This window comes from Ascaphus truei, chromosome 14, assembly GCF_040206685.1.
Source record: "Ascaphus truei isolate aAscTru1 chromosome 14, aAscTru1.hap1, whole genome shotgun sequence".
Lineage (NCBI taxonomy): Eukaryota > Metazoa > Chordata > Amphibia > Anura > Ascaphidae > Ascaphus > Ascaphus truei.
Window position 1 is genome coordinate 14,870,675 of NC_134496.1, and position 18,348 is coordinate 14,889,022.

At 48.3% G+C, this 18,348-nt stretch overlaps 1 protein-coding gene across 1 annotated transcript in view; it reads right to left on the minus strand.

The window, feature by feature from the left end:
* Positions 1-18,348, minus strand: part of LTBP3 (latent transforming growth factor beta binding protein 3) — an 83,003-nt gene that overhangs the window by 15,632 nt on the left and 49,023 nt on the right. Inside the window, exons 12-15 of the mRNA XM_075569384.1 lie at positions 16,859-16,984; positions 16,644-16,775; positions 13,991-14,119; positions 13,739-13,858 (exon numbers count right to left, since the gene is read on the minus strand). Of these exons, the coding sequence (XP_075425499.1) occupies positions 13,739-13,858; positions 13,991-14,119; positions 16,644-16,775; positions 16,859-16,984 (507 nt within the window). The remainder of the gene's footprint in view (positions 1-13,738; positions 13,859-13,990; positions 14,120-16,643; positions 16,776-16,858; positions 16,985-18,348) is intronic.

The following is an 18,348-nucleotide window of genomic DNA, read 5'->3' on the forward strand; positions in this document are numbered from 1 at the left end:
ACACACATAGACAGACAGACAGAATGTGGGAGTGAATGACAGACACACACACATAGACAGACAGACAGAATGTGGGAGTGAATGACAGACACACACACATAGACAGACAGAATGTGGGAGTGAATGACAGACACACACATAGACAGACAGACAGAATGTGGGAGTGAATGATAGACACACACACACATAGACAGACAGACAGAATGTGTGAGTGAATGACAGACACACACACAGACAGACAGACAGAATGTGGGAGTGAATGATAGACACACACACACATAGACAGACAGACAGAATGTGTGAGTGAATGACAGACACACACACAGACAGACAGACAGAATGTGGGAGTGAATGACAGACACACACACAGACAGACAGAATGTGGGAGTGAATGACAGACACACACACATAGACAGACAGACAGACAGACAGAATGTGGGACTGAATGACAGACACACACACATAGACAGACAGACAGAATGTGGGAGTGAATGACAGACACACACACATAGACAGACAGACAGAATGTGGGAGTGAATGACAGACACACACACACACACAGACAGAATGTGGGAGTGAATGACAGACACACACATAGACAGACAGACAGAATGTGGGAGTGAATGACAGACACAGACACATAGACAGACAGACAGAATGTGGGAGTGAATGACAGACACACACACACACACAGACAGAATGTGGGAGTGAATGACAGACACACACATAGACAGACAGACAGAATGTGGGAGTGAATGATAGACACACACACACATAGACAGACAGGCAGAATGTGGGAGTGAATGACAGACACAGACACATAGACAGACAGACAGAATGTGGGAGTGAATGACAGACACACACACACATAGACAGACAGAATGTGGGACTGAATGACAGACACACACACACAGACAGACAGGCAGAATGTGGGAGTGAATGACAGACACACACACATAGACAGACATACAGACAGAATGTGGGAGTGAATGACAGACACACACACAGAGACAGACAGAATGTGGGAGTGAATGACAGACACACACATAGACAGACAGACAGAATGTGGGAGTGAATGACACACACACACACAGACATACAGACAGACAGAATGTGGGAGTGAATGACAGACACACACACATAGACAGACAGACAGAATGTGGGAGTGAATGACAGACACACACACACAGACAGACAGACAGAATGTGGGAGTGAATGACAGACACACACACATAGACAGACAGACAGAATGTGGGAGTGAATGACAGACACACACATAGACAGATAGACAGAATGTGGGAGTGAATGATAGACACACACACACATAGACAGACAGGCAGAATGTGGGACTGAATGACAGACACACACACACAGACAGCAGACAGAATGTGGGAGTGAATGACAGACATACATAGACAGACAGGCAGACTGTGGGAGTGAATGACAGACACACATAGACACACAGGCAGAATGTGGGAGTGAATGACAGACACACACACACAGACAGACAGAATGTGGGAGTGAATGACAGACACACACACAGACAGACAGACAGAATGTGGGAGTGAATGACAGACACACACACAGACAGACAGACAGAATGTGGGAGTGAATGACAGACACACACACACACAGACAGACAGAATGTGGGAGTGAATGACAGACACACACACAGACAGACAGACAGAATGTGGGAGTGAATGACAGACACACACACAGACAGACAGACAGACAGAATGTGGGAGTGAATGACAGACACACACAGACAGACAGACAGAATGTGGGAGTGAATGACAGACACACACACACACAGACAGACAGACAGAATGTGGGAGTGAATGACAGACACACACACAGACAGACAGACAGAATGTGGGAGTGAATGACAAACACACACATAGACAGACAGACAGAATGTGGGAGTGAATGACAGACACACACACAGACAGACAGACAGAATGTGGGAGTGAATGACAGACACACACATAGACAGACAGAATGTGGGAGTGAATGACAGACACACACACAGACAGACAGACAGAATGTGGGAGTGAATGACAAACACACACACAGACAGACAGACAGACAGAATGTGGGAGTGAATGACAAACACACACACACACAGACAGACAGAATGTGGGAGTGAATGACAGACACACACACACACACAGACAGACAGAATGTGGGAGTGAATGACAGACACACACACACAGACAGACAGAATGTGGGAGTGAATGACAGACACACACACACACAGACAGACAGAATGTGGGAGTGAATGACAAACACACACACAGACAGACAGACAGACAGAATGTGGGAGTGAATGACAGACACACACACACACACACAGACAGAATGTGGGAGTGAATGACAAACACACACACAGACAGACAGACAGACAGAATGTGGGAGTGAATGACAAACACACACACACACAGACAGACAGAATGTGGGAGTGAATGACAGACACACACACACACACAGACAGACAGAATGTGGGAGTGAATGACAGACACACACACACACACAGACAGACAGAATGTGGGAGTGAATGACAGACACACACATAGACAGACAGACAGAATGTGGGAGTGAATGACAGACACACACACAGACAGACAGACAGAATGTGGGAGTGAATGACAGACACACACACACAGACAGACAGAATGTGGGAGTGAATGACAAACACACACATAGACAGACAGACAGAATGTGGGAGTGAATGACAGACACACACACATAGACAGACAGAATGTGGGAGTGAATGACAGACACACACATAGACAGACAGACAGCATGTGGGAGTGAATGACAGACACACACACACACAGACAGACAGAATGTGGGAGTGAATGACAGACACACACACACATAGACAGACAGAATGTGGGAGTGAATGACAGACACACACACACACATAGACAGACAGACAGAATGTGGGAGTGAATGACAGGCACACACACAGACAGACAGACAGAATGTGGGAGTGAATGACAGACACACACATAGACAGACAGACAGAATGTGGGAGTGAATGACAGACACACACACAGACAGACAGAATGTGGGAGTGAATGACAGACACACACACACATAGACAGACAGAATGTGGGAGTGAATGACAGACACACACACACATAGACAGACAGACAGAATGTGGGAGTGAATGACAGACACACACACACACAGACAGACAGAATGTGGGAGTGAATGACAGACACACACACACATAGACAGACAGACAGAATGTGGGAGTGAATGACAGACACACACACACATAGACAGACAGACAGAATGTGGGAGTGAATGACAGACACACACATAGACAGACAGACAGAATGTGGGAGTGAATGACAGACACACACATAGACAGACAGACAGAATGTGGGAGTGAATGACAGACACACACACACATAGACAGACAGACAGAATGTGGGAGTGAATGACAGACACACACATAGACAGACAGACAGAATGTGGGAGTGAATGACAGACACACACACACAGACAGACAGAATGTGGGAGTGAATGACAGACACACACACATAGACAGACAGACAGAATGTGGGAGTGAATGACAAACACACACACAGACAGACAGACAGAATGTGGGAGTGAATGACAGACACACACACACACACACAGACAGAATGTGGGAGTGAATGACAAACACACACACAGACAGACAGACAGACAGAATGTGGGAGTGAATGACAAACACACACACACACAGACAGACAGAATGTGGGAGTGAATGACAGACACACACACACACACAGACAGACAGAATGTGGGAGTGAATGACAGACACACACACACACACAGACAGACAGAATGTGGGAGTGAATGACAGACACACACATAGACAGACAGACAGAATGTGGGAGTGAATGACAGACACACACACAGACAGACAGACAGAATGTGGGAGTGAATGACAGACACACACACACAGACAGACAGAATGTGGGAGTGAATGACAAACACACACATAGACAGACAGACAGAATGTGGGAGTGAATGACAGACACACACATAGACAGACAGACAGAATGTGTGAGTGAATGACAGACACACACACAGACAGACAGACAGAATGTGGGAGTGAATGACAGACACACACACACACAGACAGACAGAATGTGGGAGTGAATGACAGACACACACATAGACAGACAGACAGAATGTGGGAGTGAATGACAGACACACACACATAGACAGACAGAATGTGGGAGTGAATGACAGACACACACATAGACAGACAGACAGAATGTGGGAGTGAATGACAGACACACACACATAGACAGACAGAATGTGGGAGTGAATGACAGACACACACATAGACAGACAGACAGAATGTGGGAGTGAATGACAGACACACACACAGACAGACAGACAGAATGTGGGAGTGAATGACAGACACACACATAGACAGACAGACAGAATGTGGGAGTGAATGACAGACACACACACACACAGACAGACAGAATGTGGGAGTGAATGACAGACACACACACACATAGACAGACAGAATGTGGGAGTGAATGACAGACACACACACACATAGACAGACAGACAGAATGTGGGAGTGAATGACAGGCACACACACAGACAGACAGACAGAATGTGGGAGTGAATGACAGACACACACATAGACAGACAGACAGAATGTGGGAGTGAATGACAGACACACACACACACATAGACAGACAGAATGTGGGAGTGAATGACAGACACACACACACACATAGACAGACAGAATGTGGGAGTGAATGACAGACACACACACACATAGACAGACAGACAGAATGTGGGAGTGAATGACAGACACACACACACACAGACAGACAGAATGTGGGAGTGAATGACAGACACACACACACATAGACAGACAGACAGAATGTGGGAGTGAATGACAGACACACACACACATAGACAGACAGACAGAATGTGGGAGTGAATGACAGACACACACATAGACAGACAGACAGAATGTGGGAGTGAATGACAGACACACACATAGACAGACAGACAGAATGTGGGAGTGAATGACAGACACACACACACATAGACAGACAGACAGAATGTGGGAGTGAATGACAGACACACACATAGACAGACAGACAGAATGTGGGAGTGAATGACAGACACACACACACAGACAGAATGTGGGAGTGAATGACAGACACACACACATAGACAGACAGACAGAATGTGGGAGTGAATGACAGACACACACACACATAGACAGACAGACAGAATGTGGGAGTGAATGACAGACACACACATAGACAGACAGACAGAATGTGGGAGTGAATGACAGACACACACATAGACAGACAGACAGAATGTGGGAGTGAATGACAGACACACACACACATAGACAGACAGACAGAATGTGGGAGTGAATGACAGACACACACATAGACAGACAGACAGAATGTGGGAGTGAATGACAGACACACACATAGACAGACAGACAGAATGTGGGAGTGAATGACAGACACACACACACACACAGACAGACAGAATGTGGGAGTGAATGACAGACACACACATAGACAGACAGACAGAATGTGGGAGTGAATGACAGACACACACACATAGACAGACAGAATGTGGGAGTGAATGACAGACACACACATAGACAGACAGACAGAATGTGGGAGTGAATGACAGACACACACACATAGACAGACAGACAGAATGTGGGAGTGAATGACAGACACACAGACAGACAGACAGACAGACAGAATGTGGGAGTGAATGACAGACACACACACACAGACAGACAGAATGTGGGAGTGAATGACAGACACACACATAGACAGACAGACAGAATGTGGGAGTGAATGACAGACACACATAGACAGACAGACAGAATGTGGGAGTGAATGACAGACACACACACACACACACAGACAGACAGAATGTGGGAGTGAATGACAGACACACACATAGACAGACAGACAGAATGTGGGAGTGAATGACAGACACACACACAGACAGACATAATGTGGGAGTGAATGACAAACACACACACAGACAGACAGACAGAATGTGGGAGTGAATGACAAACACACACACAGACAGACAGAATGTGGGAGTGAATGACAGACACACACACAGACAGACAGACAGAATGTGGGAGTGAATGACAGACACACACACAGACAGACAGACAGAATGTGGGAGTGAATGACAGACACACACACACAGACAGACAGACAGAATGTGGGAGTGAATGACAGACACACACACACTGACATACAGACAGAATGTGGGAGTGAATGACAGACACACACACACATAGACAGACAGACAGAATGTGGGAGTGAATGACAGACACACACACACAGACAGACAGAATGTGGGAGTGAATGACAGACACACACACATAGACAGACAGACAGAATGTGGGAGTGAATGACAGACACACACACATAGACAGACAGACAGAATGTGGGAGTGAATGACAGACAAACACACACACACAGACAGAATGTGGGAGTGAATGACAGACACACACATAGACAGACAGACTAAATGTGGGAGTGAATGATAGACACACACACACATAGACAGACAGGCAGAATGTGGGAGTGAATGACAGACACAGACACATAGACAGACAGACAGAATGTGGGAGTGAATGACAGACACACACACACACACAGACAGAATGTGGGAGTGAATGACAGACACACACATAGACAGACAGACAGAATGTGGGAGTGAATGATAGACACACACACACATAGACAGACAGGCAGAATGTGGGAGTGAATGACAGACACAGACACATAGACAGACAGACAGAATGTGGGAGTGAATGACAGACACACACACACATAGACAGACAGAATGTGGGACTGAATGACAGACACACACACACAGACAGACAGGCAGAATGTGGGAGTGAATGACAGACACACACACATAGACAGACATACAGACAGAATGTGGGAGTGAATGACAGACACACACACAGAGACAGACAGAATGTGGGAGTGAATGACAGACACACACATAGACAGACAGACAGAATGTGGGAGTGAATGACACACACACACACAGACATACAGACAGACAGAATGTGGGAGTGAATGACAGACACACACACATAGACAGACAGACAGAATGTGGGAGTGAATGACAGACACACACACACAGACAGACAGACAGAATGTGGGAGTGAATGACAGACACACACACATAGACAGACAGACAGAATGTGGGAGTGAATGACAGACACACACATAGACAGATAGACAGAATGTGGGAGTGAATGATAGACACACACACACATAGACAGACAGGCAGAATGTGGGACTGAATGACAGACACACACACACAGACAGCAGACAGAATGTGGGAGTGAATGACAGACATACATAGACAGACAGGCAGACTGTGGGAGTGAATGACAGACACACATAGACACACAGGCAGAATGTGGGAGTGAATGACAGACACACACACACAGACAGACAGAATGTGGGAGTGAATGACAGACACACACACAGACAGACAGACAGAATGTGGGAGTGAATGACAGACACACACACAGACAGACAGACAGAATGTGGGAGTGAATGACAGACACACACACACACAGACAGACAGAATGTGGGAGTGAATGACAGACACACACACAGACAGACAGACAGAATGTGGGAGTGAATGACAGACACACACACAGACAGACAGACAGACAGAATGTGGGAGTGAATGACAGACACACACAGACAGACAGACAGAATGTGGGAGTGAATGACAGACACACACACACACAGACAGACAGACAGAATGTGGGAGTGAATGACAGACACACACACAGACAGACAGACAGAATGTGGGAGTGAATGACAAACACACACATAGACAGACAGACAGAATGTGGGAGTGAATGACAGACACACACACAGACAGACAGACAGAATGTGGGAGTGAATGACAGACACACACATAGACAGACAGAATGTGGGAGTGAATGACAGACACACACACAGACAGACAGACAGAATGTGGGAGTGAATGACAAACACACACACAGACAGACAGACAGACAGAATGTGGGAGTGAATGACAAACACACACACACACAGACAGACAGAATGTGGGAGTGAATGACAGACACACACACACACACAGACAGACAGAATGTGGGAGTGAATGACAGACACACACACACACAGACAGACAGAATGTGGGAGTGAATGACAGACACACACACACACAGACAGACAGAATGTGGGAGTGAATGACAAACACACACACAGACAGACAGACAGACAGAATGTGGGAGTGAATGACAAACACACACACACACAGACAGACAGAATGTGGGAGTGAATGACAGACACACACACACACACACAGACAGAATGTGGGAGTGAATGACAAACACACACACAGACAGACAGACAGACAGAATGTGGGAGTGAATGACAAACACACACACACACAGACAGACAGAATGTGGGAGTGAATGACAGACACACACACACACACAGACAGACAGAATGTGGGAGTGAATGACAGACACACACACACACACAGACAGACAGAATGTGGGAGTGAATGACAGACACACACATAGACAGACAGACAGAATGTGGGAGTGAATGACAGACACACACACAGACAGACAGACAGAATGTGGGAGTGAATGACAGACACACACACACAGACAGACAGAATGTGGGAGTGAATGACAAACACACACATAGACAGACAGACAGAATGTGGGAGTGAATGACAGACACACACATAGACAGACAGACAGAATGTGTGAGTGAATGACAGACACACACACAGACAGACAGACAGAATGTGGGAGTGAATGACAGACACACACACACACAGACAGACAGAATGTGGGAGTGAATGACAGACACACACATAGACAGACAGACAGAATGTGGGAGTGAATGACAGACACACACACATAGACAGACAGAATGTGGGAGTGAATGACAGACACACACATAGACAGACAGACAGAATGTGGGAGTGAATGACAGACACACACACATAGACAGACAGAATGTGGGAGTGAATGACAGACACACACATAGACAGACAGACAGAATGTGGGAGTGAATGACAGACACACACACAGACAGACAGACAGAATGTGGGAGTGAATGACAGACACACACATAGACAGACAGACAGAATGTGGGAGTGAATGACAGACACACACACAGACAGACAGAATGTGGGAGTGAATGACAGACACACACACACATAGACAGACAGAATGTGGGAGTGAATGACAGACACACACACACATAGACAGACAGACAGAATGTGGGAGTGAATGACAGGCACACACACAGACAGACAGACAGAATGTGGGAGTGAATGACAGACACACACATAGACAGACAGACAGAATGTGGGAGTGAATGACAGACACACACATAGACAGACAGACAGAATGTGGGAGTGAATGACAGACACACACACACATAGACAGACAGAATGTGGGAGTGAATGACAGACACACACACACATAGACAGACAGACAGAATGTGGGAGTGAATGACAGACACACACACACACAGACAGACAGAATGTGGGAGTGAATGACAGACACACACACACATAGACAGACAGACAGAATGTGGGAGTGAATGACAGACACACACACACATAGACAGACAGACAGAATGTGGGAGTGAATGACAGACACACACATAGACAGACAGACAGAATGTGGGAGTGAATGACAGACACACACATAGACAGACAGACAGAATGTGGGAGTGAATGACAGACACACACACACATAGACAGACAGACAGAATGTGGGAGTGAATGACAGACACACACATAGACAGACAGACAGAATGTGGGAGTGAATGACAGACACACACACACAGACAGACAGAATGTGGGAGTGAATGACAGACACACACACATAGACAGACAGACAGAATGTGGGAGTGAATGACAGACACACACACACATAGACAGACAGACAGAATGTGGGAGTGAATGACAGACACACACATAGACAGACAGACAGAATGTGGGAGTGAATGACAGACACACACATAGACAGACAGACAGAATGTGGGAGTGAATGACAGACACACACACACATAGACAGACAGACAGAATGTGGGAGTGAATGACAGACACACACATAGACAGACAGACAGAATGTGGGAGTGAATGACAGACACACACATAGACAGACAGACAGAATGTGGGAGTGAATGACAGACACACACACACACAGACAGACAGAATGTGGGAGTGAATGACAGACACACACATAGACAGACAGACAGAATGTGGGAGTGAATGACAGACACACACACATAGACAGACAGAATGTGGGAGTGAATGACAGACACACACATAGACAGACAGACAGAATGTGGGAGTGAATGACAGACACACACACATAGACAGACAGACAGAATGTGGGAGTGAATGACAGACACACAGACAGACAGACAGACAGACAGAATGTGGGAGTGAATGACAGACACACACACACAGACAGACAGAATGTGGGAGTGAATGACAGACACACACATAGACAGACAGACAGAATGTGGGAGTGAATGACAGACACACATAGACAGACAGACAGAATGTGGGAGTGAATGACAGACACACACACACACAGACAGACAGAATGTGGGAGTGAATGACAGACACACACATAGACAGACAGACAGAATGTGGGAGTGAATGACAGACACACACACAGACAGACATAATGTGGGAGTGAATGACAAACACACACACAGACAGACAGACAGAATGTGGGAGTGAATGACAAACACACACACAGACAGACAGAATGTGGGAGTGAATGACAGACACACACACAGACAGACAGACAGAATGTGGGAGTGAATGACAGACACACACACAGACAGACAGACAGAATGTGGGAGTGAATGACAGACACACACACAGACAGACAGACAGAATGTGGGAGTGAATGACAGACACACACACACTGACATACAGACAGAATGTGGGAGTGAATGACAGACACACACACACATAGACAGACAGACAGAATGTGGGAGTGAATGACAGACACACACACACAGACAGGCAGAATGTGGGAGTGAATGACAGACACACACACACATAGACAGACAGACAGAATGTGGGAGTGAATGACAGACACACAGACAGACAGACAGACAGAATGTGGGAGTGAATGACAGACACACACACACAGACAGACAGAATGTGGGAGTGAATGACAGACACACACATAGACAGACAGACAGAATGTGGGAGTGAATGACAGACACACATAGACAGACAGACAGAATGTGGGAGTGAATGACAGACACACACACACACAGACAGACAGAATGTGGGAGTGAATGACAGACACACACATAGACAGACAGACAGAATGTGGGAGTGAATGACAGACACACACACAGACAGACATAATGTGGGAGTGAATGACAAACACACACACAGACAGACAGACAGACAGAATGTGGGAGTGAATGACAAACACACACACAGACAGACAGACAGAATGTGGGAGTGAATGACAGACACACACACAGACAGACAGACAGAATGTGGGAGTGAATGACAGACACACACACAGACAGACAGACAGAATGTGGGAGTGAATGACAGACACACACACACAGACAGACAGACAGAATGTGGGAGTGAATGACAGACACACACACACTGACATACAGACAGAATGTGGGAGTGAATGACAGACACACACACACATAGACAGACAGACAGAATGTGGGAGTGAATGACAGACACACACACACAGACAGACAGAATGTGGGAGTGAATGACAGACACACACACACAGACAGACAGAATGTGGGAGTGAATGACAGACACACACACATAGACAGACAGACAGAATGTGGGAGTGAATGACAGACACACACACAGACAGACAGACAGAATGTGGGAGTGAATGACAGACACACACACACACACAGACACACAGAATGTGGGAGTGAATGACAGACACACACATAGACAGACAGACAGAATGTGGGAGTGAATGACAGACACACACACAGACAGACAGAATGTGGGAGTGAATGACAGACACACACATAGACAGACAGACAGAATGTGGGAGTGAATGACAGACACACACACACACAGACAGACAGACAGAATGTGGGAGTGAATGACAGACACACACACACACACACACACAGACACACAGAATGTGGGAGTGAATGACAGACACACACATAGACAGACAGACAGAATGTGGGAGTGAATGACAGACACACACACAGAAAGACAGAATGTGGGAGTGAATGACAGACACACACACACACAGACACACAGAATGTGGGAGTGAATGACAGACACACACATAGACAGACAGACAGAATTTGGGAGTGAATGACAGACACACACACACACACAGACACACAGAATGTGGGAGTGAATGACAGACACACACATAGACAGACAGACAGAATGTGGGAGTGAATGACAGACACACACACAGACAGACAGAATGTGGGAGTGAATGACAGACACACACACATAGACAGACAGACAGAATGTGGGAGTGAATGACAGACACACACACAGACAGACAGACAGAATGTGGGAGTGAATGACAGACACACACACACACAGAGACACACAGAATGTGGGAGTGAATGACAGACACACACACAGACAGACAGACAGAATGTGGGAGTGAATGACAGACACACACATAGACAGACAGACAGAATGTGGGAGTGAATGACAGACACACACACAGACAGACAGAATGTGGGAGTGAATGACAGACACACACACAGACAGACAGACAGAATGTGGGAGTGAATGACAGACACACACATAGACAGACAGACAGAATGTGGGAGTGAATGACAGACAGACACACACAGACAGACAGACAGAATGTGGGAGTGAATGACAGACACACACACACACACAGACACACAGAATGTGGGAGTGAATGACAGACACACACATAGACAGACAGACAGAATGTGGGAGTGAATGACAGACACACACACAGACAGACAGAATGTGGGAGTAAATGACAGACACACACACATAGACAGACAGAATGTGGGAGTGAATGACAGACACACACACAGACAGACAGACAGAATGTGGGAGTGAATGACAGACACACACACACACACAGACACACAGAATGTGGGAGTGAATGACAGACACACACACAGACAGACAGACAGAATGTGGGAGTGAATGACAGACACACACATAAACAGACAGACAGAATGTGGGAGTGAATGACAGACACACACACAGACAGACAGAATGTGGGAGTGAATGACAGACACACACACAGACAGACAGACAGAATGTGGGAGTGAATGACAGACACACACATAGACAGACAGACAGAATGTGGGAGTGAATGACAGACACACACACACACAGACAGACAGAATGTGGGAGTGAATGACAGACACACACACAGACAGACAGGCAGAATGTGGGAGTGAATGACAGACACACACACAGACAGACAGACAGAATGTGGGAGTGAATGACAGACACACACACAGACATACAGACAGAATGTGGGAGTGAATGACAGACACACACACACATAGACAGACAGAATGTGGGAGTGAATGACAGACACACACATAGACAGACAGACAGAATGTGGGAGTGAATGACAGACACACACACATAGACAGACAGAATGTGGGAGTGAATGACAAACACACACACACATAGTTACCTTGACACATGTGCTGGTTGTGTAGTTTGTAGCCGGGAGGACACACACATCGGAAGGAGCCTGGAGTGTTCACACACTGTCCCCCCACACACAGCAGGGGCGACAAACACTCATTGATGTCTGCAACACAAACAGAACTCTGTGTGAGTAAAATTCTGGGTATGTGTGTGTGCATCGTGTGTGTGTCATGTTGTGTCTCTCCCCCTCCCTTTATCTCCCCCATCTGTCTCCCTCTGTCCTTCTCTCTCTCACCTTCACACACCGGCGGTCTCGTGCTCCTCAGTCGGTATCCACTCTGACACTCACATTTGTAGTAACCCGGAAAATTGAGACAGCTCCGAGAGTCTCCGCACACCCCAGAGCGCAAGCACTCATTAATATCTGAGAGCGAGAGAAAAAGAGGGATAGAGGAAGAGAGGGATGGGCAGAGAGGAGGGGGGTGGAGGGGGAGAGAGGGAGAGAGTAGGGAGAGGGTGAGAGGAGGGAGAGGGTGAGATCGAGAGAGTAGGGGGAGAGGGAGAGAGTAGGGGGGGAGAGAGTAGGGGGAGAGGGAGAGAGTAGGGGGAGAGTAGAGAGAGTGGAGGGAGAGGTAGGGAGAGGAAGAGAGGAGGGTGAGGGAGAGGGGGAGAGTAGGGAGAGAAGGGTGAGGAAGAGAGTAGGGAGAGGGGCAGAGTAGGGGGAGGGGCAGAGTAGGGGGAGGGAGACAGTAGGGAGAGGGAGACAGTAGGGGGAGAGTAAGAGAGTAGGGATAGTATAGGGAGAGGGAAAGAGTAGTGGGAGAGTAGGGAGAGAGTAGGGGGAGAGTAAGAGAGTAGGAAGAATATAGGGAGAGAGCAGGGAGAGGGAAAGAGCATGGAGAGGGAGAGAGCAGGGAAATGGAGAGAGCAGGGAGAAAGAGAGAGCACGGAGAGGGAGAGTGTAGGGAGAGGGAGACAGCAGGGAGAGGGAGAGAGTAGGGGGAGAGCAGGGAGAGAGGGAGAGAGTAGGGGGAGAGTGAGAGAGTAGGGGGAGAGTAAGAGAGAAGTGGGAGAATAAGAGAGTAGGGAGAATAGAGGGAGAGAGTAGGGGGAGAGGGAGAGAGTAGGGGGGGAGAGAGTAGGGGGAGAGGGAGAGAGTAGGGGGAGAGTAGAGAGAGTGGAGGGAGAGGTAGGGAGAGGAAGAGAGGAGGGTGAGGGAGAGGGGGAGAGTAGGGAGAGAAGGGTGAGGAAGAGAGTAGGGAGAGGGGCAGAGTAGGGGGAGGGGCAGAGTAGGGGGAGGGAGACAGTAGGGAGAGGGAGACAGTAGGGGGAGAGTAAGAGAGTAGGGATAGTATAGGGAGAGGGAAAGAGTAGTGGGAGAGTAGGGAGAGAGTAGGGGGAGAGTAAGAGAGTAGGAAGAATATAGGGAGAGAGCAGGGAGAGGGAAAGAGCATGGAGAGGGAGAGAGCAGGGAAATGGAGAGAGCAGGGAGAAAGAGAGAGCACGGAGAGGGAGAGTGTAGGGAGAGGGAGACAGCAGGGAGAGGGAGAGAGTAGGGGGAGAGCAGGGAGAGAGGGAGAGAGTAGGGGGAGAGTGAGAGAGTAGGGGGAGAGTAAGAGAGAAGTGGGAGAATAAGAGAGTAGGGAGAATAGAGGGAGAGAGTAGGGAGATGGAGAGAGTAGGGGGAGAGTAAGAGAGTAGGGAGAATGGAGGGAGAGAGTAGAGGGAGAGGGAGAGAGTAGGGGGAGAGTAAGAGAGTAGGGAGAATATAGGGAGAGAGTAGGGAGAGAGCAGGGATAGGGAGAGAGCAGGGAGGGGGAGAGAGTAGGGTGAGAGGGAGAGAGTAGGGGGAGGGAGGGAGCAGGGAGAGGGGGAGAGAGTAGGGGGAGGGAGAGAGTAGGGAGAGGGAGAGAGTAGAGAGATGGAGAGAGTAGGGGGAGCGGGAGAGAGTAGGGGGAGAGTAAGAGAGTAGGGAGAATATAGGGAGAGGGAGAGAGCATGAGAGAAAGAGCAGGGAGAGGGGCGGAGTAGGTAAAGTGAGGGAGTAGGGAGATACCGTAGTAGGGAGAGAGGGAGGGGAAGAGAGGAGTGAGATAGTAGGGTGAGCGGAGGGAGAGAGAGTAGGGAGAGGGAGATAGTAGGGAGTAGGGAGAGAGTAGGGAGAGGGAGATAGTAGGGAGAGGAAGAGAGGAGGGAGAGAGGGAGGAAAGGGAGAGAAAAGGGAACGGTAGGGAGAGTGAGAGAGAGGAAGAGAGTAGGGAGAGGGAGATAGTAGGGTGAGCGTAGGGAGAGGGAGAGAGTAGGGAGAGGGAGAGAGTAGGGGGAGGTAGATACAGTAGTAGAGAGAGATGGAGGGGAAGAGAGTAGGGAGAGGGAGATAGTAGGGAGAGGAAGAGAGTATGGAGAGGGAGATAGTAGGGGGAGAAAAATAGTAGGGAGAGGGAGGGGAAGAGAGTATGGAGAGGGAGATAGTAGGGGGAGAAAAAGAGTAGGGAGAGGGAGGGGAAGAGAGTATGGAGAGGGAGATAGTAGGGGGAGAAAGAGAGTAGGGAGAGGGAGGGGGAGAGTAGGGAGAGGGAGGGGGAGAGAGTAGGGAGAGTAGGGAGAGGGAGGGGGAGAGAGTAGGGAGAGGGAGGGGGAGAGAGTAGGGAGAGGGAGGAGGAGAGAGTAGGGAGAGGGAGAGAGTAGGGAGAGGGAGGGGGAGAGAGGAGGGAGAGGGAGAGAGTAGGGAGAGGGAGGGGGAGAGAGTAGGGAGAGGGAGGGGGAGAGAGTAGGGTGACACACAAATTGGATTATTTTCTAAAGTCTCATGGCTGCAAAACTGGCAAAATCAGTGCAAACCATAGTTCCTTTAATGAATCTGGTGCAATCCTTTAGCACTGCTTTTGCCCCCTTTTTTGAGCCGGTAGGTCTTACTAAAGAACCCTTACAGAATGCCGTTCTCTTACCTACACACGAGCGCTGTCCATGTGTCACCTGCAGTCTGTACCCGCGGTGACAGTGGCAGTTAAAGGACCCAGCCGTGTTGAGACACACGCCCCGTGCAGGGCCACACGGGTCACCGTCACACTCATTGACGTCTATAACACAGTGGCAGATACTGTCAATAAACAGGCGTCTCCCCCCCTCCCGCTCTCTCATTCACCCTCTCATTGTTACTCACCTATGCAATATTTCCTCTGGGGGTGGGGATGATACCCGGGGTAACAGCTGCAGTGATACCCCGAGGGGGCAGATACACACTCTCCATGTCCACATAGATTCCTGCTCACCTTACACTCGTCTGTTCCTAGGGGAAGAGAAACCCTCAGGGTAAACCCCAGGGGGGGCATTTATAGCCTCCAGGAAATACCCCCCCAGGGGCATCTAAAGACAGCAGAATATAGCCCAGAGTGGGCATCGAGACCCTGCAGGATATACCCCCAGGAGTTTATCTAGAGCTTACATGATATCCACCCAGGATGGGCAGCTAGAACCTGCAGGATATACCCCCAGGGTGGTCATTTAGGACCTGCAGCATATACTCCAAGGCGCATCTAGAACCTGCAGGATATACTCCAAGGGGCATCTAGAACCTGCAGGATATACCCCCAGGGTGGTCATTTAGGACCTGCAGCATATACTCCAAGGGGCATCTAGAACCTTCAGGATATACCACCAAGTGAGCAACTACAGCCCGGAGGAAGCAAGCGAGGGTAATTCCAGTAAGGAAATAGTGGAGGAGGTTACTCATGGACTAAGGGGTCAGCAGCCTTGTTAGTATACTCCTAGAATTGTCAGGCCCTGGCACACACAGGCTCATTCTTCCAAACGTAGCATGACATTATCAGTAATATGTTATTATGCAGAGTGAATGGACAAACAGCAACACAAACAGCAACAGCAACAGAGCTTCGGAATAACCCTTCGTCAGGTAAGGTGTCCATAACGTGCCCCTCACAGGTAATGTATCCATAACGTGCCCCTCACAGGTAATGTGTCCATAACATGCCCCTCACAGGTAATGTGTCCATAACGTGCCCCTCACAGGTAATGTGTCCATAACGTGCCCCTCACAGGTAATGTGTCCATAACGTGCCCCTCACAGGTAATGTGTCCATAACGTGCCCCTCACAGGTAATGTATCCATAACGTGCCCCTCACAGGTAATGTGTCCGTAACGTGCATCTCACAGGTAATGTGTCCATAACGTGCCCCTCACAGGTAATGTATCCATAACGTGCCCCTCACAGGTAATGTGTCCATAACGTGCCCCTCACAGGTAATGTGTCCATAACGTGCCCCTCACAGGTAATGTATCCATAACGTGCCCCTCACAGGTAATGTATCCATAACGTGCCCCTCACAGGTAATGTGTCCATAACGTGCCCCTCACAGGTAATGTGTCCATAACGTGCCCCTCACAGGTAATGTATCCATAACGTGCCCCTCACAGGTAATGTATCCATAACGTGCCCCTCACAGGTAATGTGTCCATAACGTGCCCCTCACAGGTAATGTGTCCATAACGTGCCCCTCACAGGTAATGTGTCCATAACGTGCCCCTCACAGGTAATGTGTCCATAACATGCCCCTCACAGGTAATGTATCCATAACGTGCCCCTCACAGGTAATGTATCCATAACGTGCCCCTCACAGGTAATGTGTCCATAA